The 12,485-nt window shown below is 30.4% G+C and overlaps 1 protein-coding gene across 2 annotated transcripts in view; it reads left to right on the top strand.

Annotated features, from left to right (window-relative positions):
- LOC106467565 (PCNA-associated factor-like) overlaps nucleotides 1–12,179 on the top strand; it is a 20,466-nt gene extending 8,287 nt beyond the window's left edge. Inside the window, exons 4-6 of one of the 2 annotated variants that reach the window (XM_022395765.1) lie at nucleotides 1,699–1,849; nucleotides 3,519–3,583; nucleotides 11,806–12,179. In XM_022395765.1, coding sequence (XP_022251473.1) covers nucleotides 1,699–1,849; nucleotides 3,519–3,564 — 197 coding nt within the window. In that variant the 3' untranslated portion in view covers nucleotides 3,565–3,583; nucleotides 11,806–12,179. The remainder of the gene's footprint in view (nucleotides 1–1,698; nucleotides 1,850–3,518; nucleotides 3,584–11,805) is intronic. The other variant, XM_022395764.1, reaches the window with a different exon arrangement.
- The last annotated feature ends 306 nt before the right edge of the window (nucleotides 12,180–12,485 follow it).

Raw genomic sequence — 12,485 nt, 5'->3', positions numbered from 1 at the left:
GAAGTTGAGTGTATTGGTAAAGTTATATTTGGAAATAATAAACCAGTTTTATTAAGAAAGAACTTGTTTTGCTTAAGTTTCGTCGGAACGAAGTTACGGAAAGTTAATTAACAAACGGAGACGTAACAATATTAACCTGCGTATTAAATGTATAAAAAATTTGTATATCTTTTCTGAATGCGAAAAAATATGATATAAATAATTTATAAAATTAAGTACTAAAAACGTTTTTTTAATCTTAATCTAAAAATATTTTTGTTCTCAGTTTATATTTTTTTATGGTAAATGATACATTTTAGTTGCTCTGAATACTTCTTTGCAAAGGTAATATGGAACAGCTTTATAGAATTATAAAATAACTCTCTTTTAATTCAAGACATGTTTCTATATAGAAATTGAGTAAATCAAATGTAATTGGCTTATTAGAGACAAATAAAAAAATCAGGGATAAATGATATAACATTAAGAAACATATAAAATTATTATAAAAATATAATAGACTGAGCAAATTTTATTGAAAAAATGGTGCTCCTCAAGGATAAATCAGTTATAGTTTCCAGTATTTCATTAAGAAATTATAGTCTGGAATCACAATCAAACATATAAAATTCAGAAGTAAAAAAGTGGATAAATTTAGATCCATAACTCTTAACTATTATTCTCATTGCCTCAATTAACTAATCTTGTCTTAAGGTCTCAAAACTGGATTTCTGAAAAATTAGGAACTAAAATTTCATTTCTTTTCATCTTCACTTGTAAAAAAACACTAAAACTAATTATGCAATAAACACTCTTCTCCAAAACGTTCTCTCACTTCATTTCTTGAAATCATACGCTCATTATAGTGTTTAGCAGTAGTTGACTCTGCAATCTCAACCAATGCTTCTAAAACTTAAGTCTCCCATGATTATTGCATCATTTTTCTTATTAATACCCCTCGATATAGTTTCTCAGTGACTTCATCTCCTATTTGTAACCCATATGCACTCAACCTCTTCACAACTATTTCTTATGTGATCAATCTTAATAATCCCTTGTATAAAGAGTTGCTCCACACCTAGATAATCCTTATTATCAATATTTCTCTAAATAAAACCAAGTTTTAGAAACTTCCATCACATCATAGTCTTCAGTTTCAACTAGAACCTTGAACTTATCTATTTTGTTAATAATATTCCTAACATTAGAATGATAAGCTTATTATTGAATCTACTATATTTATATTTAAATCTCACAGAATTACCTTTGAAACTATTACTTGTTATACTTTATATCTCTTATTTCCAAAACTTCATTGTCCTAGCTATCCTATTAAAAAAAGAAATTTAAACAAACTAAAGGCAAAGTAAAAAAAAAAAATTGCCATACCTTTGGGAGAAATCTAGTCTCTTTCCTATTGGTGAAGAAAACCAGCCTTTTAAAAAATGTAGGATCATATTTTTCCTTATTTTTCAGTTTTATATATTATTTAATAATATCCCAAAATGTTTTTGGTCACCTTATGCTCAATGTTTCTACTATTTATCCAGAAAAACACCAGCTTTGTTTAAATTTTTGTGAATTCTCTCTACTTGCATGTAAGTTTTCAACTTTTTTAATTGTGGTTCTTTATTCTGTGTTCATTAATTCACCAAAACTTACTCAGAAAAAATCTTTAGAAATCTAGAAAATTAACATAATAAAATATTTTTTTTTCAGCTAAAGCAGATAAATATGCTGGTGGAAATCCTTACTGTCCCCGTCCCACTCCATCATGGCAAAAAGAAATTAGTGCCTTCTTCATACCTAAGGCTCATGAAACTGACCCAGACAAAGATGATGGGCAGGGATTTTCAAGTGCTTCCATAGAGTTTGTACTCTATTTTATATTTTATTTGATATGGTTTACTATTACTGTTAAGAAAGAAATTGTAAATTTTAGTGCTCAGTTATATCTAGATTTTATATATTACTATTGATATCTTAATTATCGAAATCTAAAAAGTATTGACACCAAAACTGTGCAGACAATACTTGTTTCTGTTTTTTTTCTCATACATCAATCTCTTCCATTTTTAGCAAAGCATGTTTTTAAGTATACTAGCTTCCTTACCTTCACAATGTTCAAAAAAATTTTTAAATAGAAATTTGGTTTGATGCCTTCTTAGCTCCAAGATAAAAGGAGTGTTGGTTAGAGTGCATTCTCTTTGTCTTCAACTTTCATTCTGCTGAAATGTTCATTATTGTTACTGCACCCTGATCTAGAAAGTACGAATGGAGCATAGTCAGGGTGGTTGGGATTCTTATTTTCCAGCCCTTGGAAGTAGGAAAAACAAACACGAAATGAACACACAACTGAATCTAAACTAGACTAGTGCTTTAAGATCATAGTCAGTTGCAGTTTAATAACACAGGCCTGCAAATTTAAACTTCATAAAAGTTTTGGTTTTAATAATGGATTTTCTATAATACAGCTACGCAGATTTCGAAAATAATATTACTTTTTTTCCATCATGTAAGGATTTTTTACAAATTGGAAAGAAAAAAAAATCTTACTTAGATCAAATTATTATTTCATTTACCACAATGGACATTTTTTATTATTATGTTTGTCAACAAAAATACAAACAAACTGAAGAAAAGGGAAGAACATTGATGTCAAATGAATATGCATCTTCATTCATCATGATTTTTTTTTGTGAAATCTATGTCTTTTAGTTTCAAGACTACATGTTATGGTCTTTCTTTTATGTATTGCTTTATGACGTTTTTAGAAAAATCTGTACGTGATGGGAAAAAATGGATATCATTTTTGGATTCAGCATACAAGAATTACTATAGAACATGTAAAAATTTCAAGACAAACCATTGCAGGCTTGTGTAATTAGTTGTTGAGGTTGTAATTTGTTTCCTTATCGGTGCTGATGCCTGGTAAATGTTGCAATGATTGTACTATATACTTGACATTACCACCTCATGCACATTACTTCTTTGCAGTTAACTCTTATTTGTAAATCGTTTAAGTATTATAGTTTTCTCCACCAAATTATCTTTCAAGTGACATAAAGATTATAACTCATGAAATTGTGTGTAGATTGACACCATAAAAATATTACATAGTGAGACAATCGTGCTACATCTAGGTGAATGTCAAATAATAAATGTTAAAACTTAGACTATAACTTCATGTTATTTTTTAAACTAAGTTAAAACTAATACGATAATCTTTTCACTTATAGTTGATTTACCTTTAACTTGTAAAACTGGAGGATTGACATAAATGCAGTCATTTTTAGGGATCCATGTCTGATTTTTAATTGTGCCACTGCTTGAATTCATTGCTTTCATCTTGTTATTTTGGTGGCCTTGGAATCATAAAAAATGAGGAGTCACAGGAGTCTGATAGAATTCCGAAACGTTTATCCATGTCCCCTTTTTGTCAATAAACAATGTTGTATACCATAAGTGTCGTAATTTTGTTTATTATGTTGAAGTATATTTTGTTTGAATATACCTACAGGTTAAGATTTTTTTTTCAGGACACGCATTAAAACTGAACCTCTCCCATCTGATGACGAAAACTGACCTTGTGGATTTTCTTTCTGTAAATAATTTTATAATAAATGTTTTTAAACTATACAGTCTTTGTAATTAGATTATATTGGCCATGTACATTTTGATTCATAAAGTTTAATGTAATAAATTCATAGCATCACATTTCTCTATAGTAATTATTTAAAAAGGCACTGTCATTCAAGCAATGGTTTAATATTACCCAATTGTATTAAGACTGAATTCATTATCTATTATATATATACTAACTGGAGTACCCATCCCCTGCACAGAAGTTATGTAAATTCATGATTATGAAAGGTTATCTTAGGACATGAAAAATTGCTTAAATTATATGTAATTGTAAAAAAAATGCAAAAATACCCATAAAAACTGCAAAACACAAAATGTGAAACTGCAAATTTGCATACATCTCTGCACAGACCCAACAAACCTTATGCCGAATTTGGTGAACAATCATCAACGTGGGACAAAGTAGCAGTAAAAAACACCCATAAAAACTGCTAAATGCAAAACTGAAAATTTGTATTTCCCCATGGACCCAATGAACCTCCATACCAAATTTAGTGAAGATCCATCTACAGGGGGTGAAGTAGTGGTAAAAAAATGACCATACAAATTGCAAATCTGAAAATTTGTATGTAGCCCCGAATGGGCCTAATGAACCTCCATACCAATTTTGGTTAAGATCTATACACACCCTGCAAAGTAGTTAGGTGGACATACTACAGACAGTACTATTATATATATATATATATATATACATAAATTAGTTGAATATCATAATGTTTTGAGTGAGCAATTTAAGATGCGTTTTAGTGTTTGAATAACTGTTTCAGCAACAAAAGTGACAAAGAAGCAGCTTTAAAACTGTAAGTAAACAAATGAAAGAATTAAGCTAAGATTTCAAGGTGTACTTTTATTGATATTTTTTGGATATTGGTTATCGATAAGGATTTAAAAATCAGTTACATTAGTACTGACAAACCATGTTCTCTAACTTTAAGCCTAATACATTAAAATATTTCACTCCGACACTTTGCTTTTCTTAACTTTTATTTTCAATGTTATCAGGGTTTTTACTCGTTCCCTCCAATTTTCAAGCAGATTTCTTTAACTCCCTGAAAACAAATCCTACTCTTTATTCAATACATATATTCTCTTGCCATGTCACATTTGTTACTCTTCAAAGCTGTTGCAAATAATTCCCATTGTTTTATGTAGGAATTGGAACCACATCTCACCATTAAAATGTTACAATATTCTGACAGTCGAGGTATAGGTCTGACGAAGAGTAGTTGCTGGAAATGTTACAGAGTAAACTTTTGTTTTCGATGACTTATCTAACCTCATCTTTTTTTTATAATTCAGTTTACAGACACAGTATTCTTTTTTTTTTTTTTAGTTAGGCCTGACTGAAGTGAACTTAAGTTTGACTTGTTTTGTGAGTTACTACTTGATATTCTTGCTCTAAGATTAACACCGAAATAATCACTTGGTGCTGTTGGTACTTGCTTTTCTAGCATCAGAGCCTTATATTTTTTGCTCTTCATATGGTAGATGAAGGGCTGATTCACCCATGCTGCTCAATTCAATCATTTTTATGCACATTGCACACTTTGTCATGGGCTTATTTCCATTATCACTGTCAAGCCAACACTCATTAACACTTTTCCGTTGCTTTATCTAATCAAGCATGCACCAATAAATGAATAAATACCATGCTTTGTGTAAACTGCACTTCGAACTATAAAAAATTGGCAAGACATTCATTTGATACGAGCAAATCAGGACTGACTAATAATCGCATCTTGTGATACTCGAGAAAGATCACGAAAACTCAGCAAGATATTTACGTGATAGGAGCAAATCAGGACTGAGTATTAACCACATAACATGATCACTGATAACCAAAGAAGGTCAAAGTTTATTTTGCACATGTGCTTCTGTTTATTGTTTACATACAGTGCCGACAAAAAAAAGTTGATTTTAGTAGTTTTTAAACAATTTCTTGCAACTGAATTGATATTAAATTCATTGATTAGTTTTATGATGTCTACTAAATGAATAATTCAAGACGATAGTTTTCAAGCACTTGGACTTTAGAAGAAATACCAAAGTCTTGAATAATTTGTATTTTTATAACATCCAAGTTTTTCAAGGCCCTGTGAGAACCCTTATTTATACATAACCACCAATAATTTTGAACTTGTAGATTAGTCAACAGCATCTCTTCTCTAACTGAATAACCATCAGTCTTATAGTGCACTCCCAACCCCAAAGTGTGAACTGTTTTAACAACAAGACATGAATGAACCTTCACTTTCACAGATTGAGCATAACTGCAAGGTCACACTTGGCTGATGACATTTTATAAATGAGGGGAAACAAATTAAGTAGTCAACAGTATCTATTGGGTAACTCTTGTCTAACTGAATAACCATCAGTCTTATAGTGCACTTCCAACCCCAAAGTGTGAACTGTTTTAACAACAAGACATGAATGAACCTTCACTTTCACAGATTGAGCATAACTGCAAGGTCACACTTGGCTGATGACATTTTATAAATGAGGGGAAACAAATTAAGCACTGAAAAGTAGAATGAACATATTTGCTTTAAAATTAGTTATTTCGTACAAGGAAACTGAAAAAAAAGTAATAGAAAGTGAATGGCAAATATCCCCACTATTTAAGTCTTTGATAGGCCTAACACTTTATAAGAAAAATTGTTATACAATCATTAAATGTGCGTGACTGTTGAAAAAAGACCATTAGTTTTATTGATGTCTTTCGTTGATCTGTAAAAGTTGCACCGCTAAAGATATCACAGAATTAATCCAAGTAATATCTTCAGCAGCACAAACATAATAATAAAAAAAAACTAACATGAGGTACAATATTACAAATCAAACATTATTAGTTTTATGTATCTTATTTGGCATGCATCTTTGGATTCGATAGCTAATTATGAGGAATTGGTGCAATTTCACAAAGTAACCAAAACAATTGAAATTGCACAGACAATACCAGTTTGAAAATTGAACATAAATTTTTGTAACTTAACTGTCTAGTTTGGGTTTGAACTATATAAGAAAAAAAATCATCCTGCAGAGATGAAATTTAATAGACAAACTAAACTACTTGCTAAAAAGTGCCATCTCTCTTCACTTTTGGTTCCTAATATAAGTCTTGATAAAAATGAGTATATTCAAGACTGTCATGGATATAAGCAAAATGTCGTAGCCATAGTTAAGGGTACTGTATTAAAGGCTGTGCAATTTAAGCATTTTATTCACAATCTTACTAGAGCAAAATGAGAAAAATCAAGTTATAAAATATTAATTCCACGTTAAAGTAGTTAAAATATGAGTATTATTAACATCTTTATTAGGACTGGCTTAATTAGTCTAAAAAGATAAAGCTACTGTTTTTGTTTTTTTAAATGTAATAAAACAATCTTTGCTGTATCTCCAAACTAACAATGAGGCTAAACATATGCAAATTTTGCAAGATTAACAAACATGAGTGAAAATGTGAATACAATGAAAAAAAGTCTAGAGTCAAATGAATAATATCAACTAAAAATCATGAACGTTAAAAGTTTACAAACAAATTATACAATAGATGAAAACAAAACAGATGCTTTATTAACTAAATACAAGAGGTTTACAAGAAAATTTGATAAAAAAATGGGTGGTGGTGTAAAAGTTATTGATCATGCCTGGAAAATGCAGCTATAAGAAAGTAAAAATGAATCGTTATTTTGTGGAATTTCATGCAAGGCTACTTTAACTGAATAGTGGGATTTGGCTGTCCCCAAATTGTAGAAATGAAAATTGTTTTTGTTAGTAACAGGACACAAACTTTGAATCCACAGTTTGAAATGCTAACCACTGGATTGTGCCCAGCCCAAAAACGAGTTACATGTTTGAGAGCACTTCTAAAAACAAACGTTTTAAAATGATGGTTAGTCTGGTCACAGAAATAAGCACGTATTACAAGTGTAACTTGATGGACACATGCTGTATGTTCAAACAGTGTTTAATATACAGCTTAAATATCTGACTGGATTTCACAGAATGAGGATGATGAAGTATTATTATACCACTTTCAAATTTGATGTGTGAAAATCAGGACGAAATAAAATTTACTTTTAAAACCAAGAAAATGTTAATTTAATAGTGAATGACAGTTAAACTAAACTTTGGTTCTTGTAACATAAACATAGTATTCCATTACTCTGTGTACAGTGTACTTTTACTGCCATGCAAGTTGACCTTGAAAAATTTACAACTCTTTTATAATAATAAAAAATGACCAAATCCATACTTTATGAAACTGTTTTATCATTTTCTTTTTACAGAATTAAAAAAAATGCAGGAACTGGGATATACTAACATTAAAATACTTTCATTTGCACAAAAATGATCACTTTATCAGACTTTATATACATTATTTAACACAAAAGGAAATCAACATAATGATTAAATGTGATGGAAACAGGACTACTGGTGTTTTAAATAAATATCTTAATAATAAAAACAAAATATTAATATTGCAGAAATAGCAGCATTTATTTATAACTTCAGATTAAGAAAAAGTACCAATGCTAGAATCTTCAATCTATATTTATTATATAGTCACAATCATTTTTTAATGGAAAAACAAGCTTAGCAGAAAAACAGCTACAATTTTTTTATTAATTAAGAATTGAAAGAACTAATATAGATATTGCATATCAGTCAAAGTACCAAACTGTATTGCAAAAGTAACATACATATTGTTTTGCAGGGATATAACTTAAGAGTAACGATTTTATTCAATGCACAACACGTATGCACAGAAATATTAGTGAACGGTTAAAAAAGATGAAAATATATGCAATAGTATTTTACTGAATACGAAATTGGAGGAAGATAAATTAATGTCAGTCTTATTGGCTTTTTTACTTGTTTCCACTATTTTCTCCACTGGTTTCCTTCTTTTCTTGAGCTTTCTTCTGTTTTAAACGCATCACTTCTGCATCCCTGTTACATACAAAAATGTTTTTTTTTTTTTATATGAGGTAACTATGGCCCATTAGAATAGTTATCTATTATTTTACATCTAATTAACTTTGTGACTTAACCAAGCCAAAATCTCTAACATGTGGTAATTAATTACATAGAAACTAGATCTGAAGTACTAATTTTTTACTTTTGTTTGTTGCATCATTTATACTTGGATCTAAAGAGTCCAGAACCAATACAAAAACAAACATTTTTATACAGCTTCCAACTTGATTGTCGAAGATGGCCCATTCTGACAAAAGTCAACTGCTAGTTTTTGTATAAACTTGGCCACAACCCTAAATATTACAGAACAAACAATAACCAGAAGTACACGAATAAGAACAATACTGGAGAAGGTACAAAATGTTGTAGCTAAGGAAATAATGCATGAGGTTCAAGATCAATGACAAGAGCAGCAGAAGGAACTTTGTTTTTTCTCTTCTAGTTTCTTGTCTTTGCTTTCTTTTGTGGATATCTCATTGTGGTCACTTCTAGATTAGAAACAGTTTTTTTTTTTCATTTTGCAGTATAGGAGACAAATGATGTAAGGCAATAAAAGAGAGTATATATATACACACACACACATATCCTTTGCCAAAATAAAAATCTTCCTGGTTCAATTCAAGTTTCTTATGGAAAGAAAACCTTAACTCTAGTGCAAGGCTCCCTGCTGGACCAATGCCTAGCTATGCTGACTCCTGTCTACCTTTTCACACATGTGAGAATCTCCCACCATAGTCTGGTTACTTCAGCAAAGTCCTGTTTCCAATAGGGGAATAACAGTAACTGTTAGTAATGCAACTTAATCAATGACTTTAAAGATACTGGGCACACCTTCTCATACCTTTTAACGAGCTGCCAGAATTCTTAACCAACCCCACAAAGTATCAGGTACTGTTAGTAAAGCCATCACTCTGGCCAGCTAGTGTTGACTTGATTCTAGCTAATGGAAATGGGTTAAAGGTACATAAAGATACACAACTTCATCAGTAATACTGTTTTTCCCAAAATGAAGATTTTTGTTTCTACTCTTGTTTCAAGTATTGCCATCTTGGAGATGGACATATGATGGAAGATATCCATCAGTGTGGCTTTGGTAACAGGTGAACTGCAGTTCTACTAAAAGCATTCAATGTCAAACAAGCAGAACCTAGAATGCATCTACAGAAGGAAGTGATGAATCCTTGTAATACATAAGTGTCATTGCATAGATATTTGTGAACTCGTTCTCATGCATTGCCACTGGCTACCATGCATAAAACACAGTGATGTCACTCAATTATAATCAAGTTAAATTAAGCTTCTTACAGAGGCAGGAACAGTGTCCAGTATCTTCCTTTCAGAAGTACCTAGGTTATAGGTTTCTTTGTGTTTTAACAACTTGTGTGATTGAAAAGGCTTTCCAAATATCAGGAGACATATTCCTACCAGTCAATATAGAAAAAAAACACTACCTTATAGGCTAAACTGTCATAATTACCTATGTTTACGTTCTTCAAGAGTAAGTCCTTTATTCCCATCTTTTTTATCAGCACCTTTCTTTTTGCACTGCTCCTGTTGTTTCTTCATGGCCTTCTGTCGGGCCAATTCACGCTGGTTTCCACCTAAATATGCATACAAATTGAAAAATCTTTATCAAATTATATTTTGAATTATTTTATTGATCCATGACTGAAAGTTTAACAAGTATCACAATTTCTAGCACTTATGACATAGAATGAAACATTCTGGGTTCACGTGGATTTCCTTAAATTTCAACATCAATTAAGCCTATTTTTTTACTATAACATTCAACAGTGACAAAACAATACGAAAAAAACACTTAATGTAATTTAGTAACTTTTTGCCCTTCTTCTTCAAAAAGCATGTATGAAATTACTTTCTTTACACACACTCAATGATGTTGAGTTTGTGGTGAATGTTTGTTTTAAATAAAATAGATTCAAAAAGAATGTATCCAATGACAAAGTAGGATATTTCATGTAATATTCTTTAATAAAGGTACATTTTAAATGCTGGTTTTTACTAATATGTTCTATAATATTTTGCATTATGAATAAGGAACAAAAATTATATATTCCAGTTATTGATTTTAAGGGTGTTTCACAGCCAATTTTGATGAAATATAAAAGATAAAGATTCTTGTACTGTGAAATTTTACTAACTTGACTGTAAACAAATTGTTGATACAGATTTTAAAATTTAGGAAAAGCTGGTCGATTAGCGGTATTTAATTGATTAATTGGCAGCCCCATTAATTGATTAGTACAGGGTTCCTCAAACCATGATGCATACAGTGCAAAAAATAAATGTTAAAAGCGTGAAGCAACAGGTACGCTGGTTGGACCTACAGTATAGTTTCAGAGAAAGGGTGGATTATGTGCTAGAGCTAGGCTATACTTATGCAGATTAGATAGTAGAATGTTGGAGGAAGCTTTAAGTATATTTATAAAAACAGTTTAAACTGAACTTGCACAGCTGTGAAGGAGATTTTGATATTGGGAATAAAGAAATTGATAGGATAGCTAGTGCAACAAGAAGTTACAAAATACAAATTGAGCATACGTTAAATAATAGTTTCAAAGTAAGTCTATTATACTTAAAGATAAACATAGTAGATTGAAGAATATGCTTAGTTGCTGTTATTCCATTGTTAAGAGTATTATTAACAAAATGGATGAGTTCAAGGTTCTAGTTATAATGAAAACTAAGATATAATGGGAATTACTGAAACTTGGTTAGATTTGGAGAACGTTGATAACAGTGATTATTTTTAAGTTCTTGGTTATAAATTACGTAATAGCAATATCCTTTTTAAGAGAGGGGCTCTCTATATAAGAAATGTTAGGATTGAAGATAAAAATGGTTGTCAGGAAGTTGAATCTGTATGGAATACAATCAAGGATTGCAAGTTTTTACTTGAAGATTGATATAGGTCATCTGATTAGACAAAAAGAGGTCAGTGAGAAACTGTTTAATGAAATCAGGGTCATTACTAAAAACAAGTGTTGCAATACCTGGGGGAGATTAATTTTAGACAGTGATAAAAATTTTATGGTCTTCTATACAAATGGTCAGAGAGCCAATCCAGGGGTGGGGATACCATTTTAAGTTTATTGTTAATCACTTATAATTATATGATTGTGAGTTGAAGTTGGGAAACACTTGGAGAAGAGTGATCACTGCATAATTAAATTTCAGTTCCTGATTTTTATGAAGCCATCTTTGAGGCCTTAGACATAATTCACCATTAAGAGACATTAGAGACTGAAGACCGGAGAAAGCTAAGTTCTCTAAATGTTGTTTTTAATTGTGACTCAATTAACATTATTCCTATTTTCTTATGAATATTTTAATTAATTTCTAGTTATCTTATGAAAACAACAACAGTTAACTTGGATCAATTTACTTAGACTGTGCAATTATATATTAAATAACAAGGCTGACAATTGCTTGCCCTGTTACTATGGTGATTAGCTGATGTGTTACATAGTAAATGAGTAGTTAGCATATTCATAATTATTAAGATACTTATGTATGAGTAAAAATACTTCAAATGGAACAATGCTGTCATTATTATTCTACATTACAAAAGTTTTAGGCCTAATTAGTGTGGAGCAAGTACCTCACTTCAGTGTCTTTATTTAAAAAATAAATTAAATTATATGGATTACATTAAATTAAATGTGAAGAAATACCTATCTTCAATGTTAAAAACAAACATTTTATTGTATTAGATGAATCTACTCAGTTTGTGCAACTATATAAATTATTAATACTAAACTAGGCTCATGTTTATTCTTTTTTTATTATTGTTATTATTAAAGGTTCCATCCCTCTTCCTTATTTATTTTGGTTGGTATAAAATGAAAAGGAGAATG

This window comes from Limulus polyphemus, unplaced genomic scaffold (genome assembly GCF_000517525.1).
Source record: "Limulus polyphemus unplaced genomic scaffold, Limulus_polyphemus-2.1.2 Scaffold2663, whole genome shotgun sequence".
NCBI classification, from domain to species: Eukaryota; Metazoa; Arthropoda; class Merostomata; order Xiphosura; family Limulidae; genus Limulus; species Limulus polyphemus.
The sequence above is the reverse complement of the archived record's forward strand: the minus strand, read 5'-3'. Positions and strand labels throughout refer to the sequence as shown.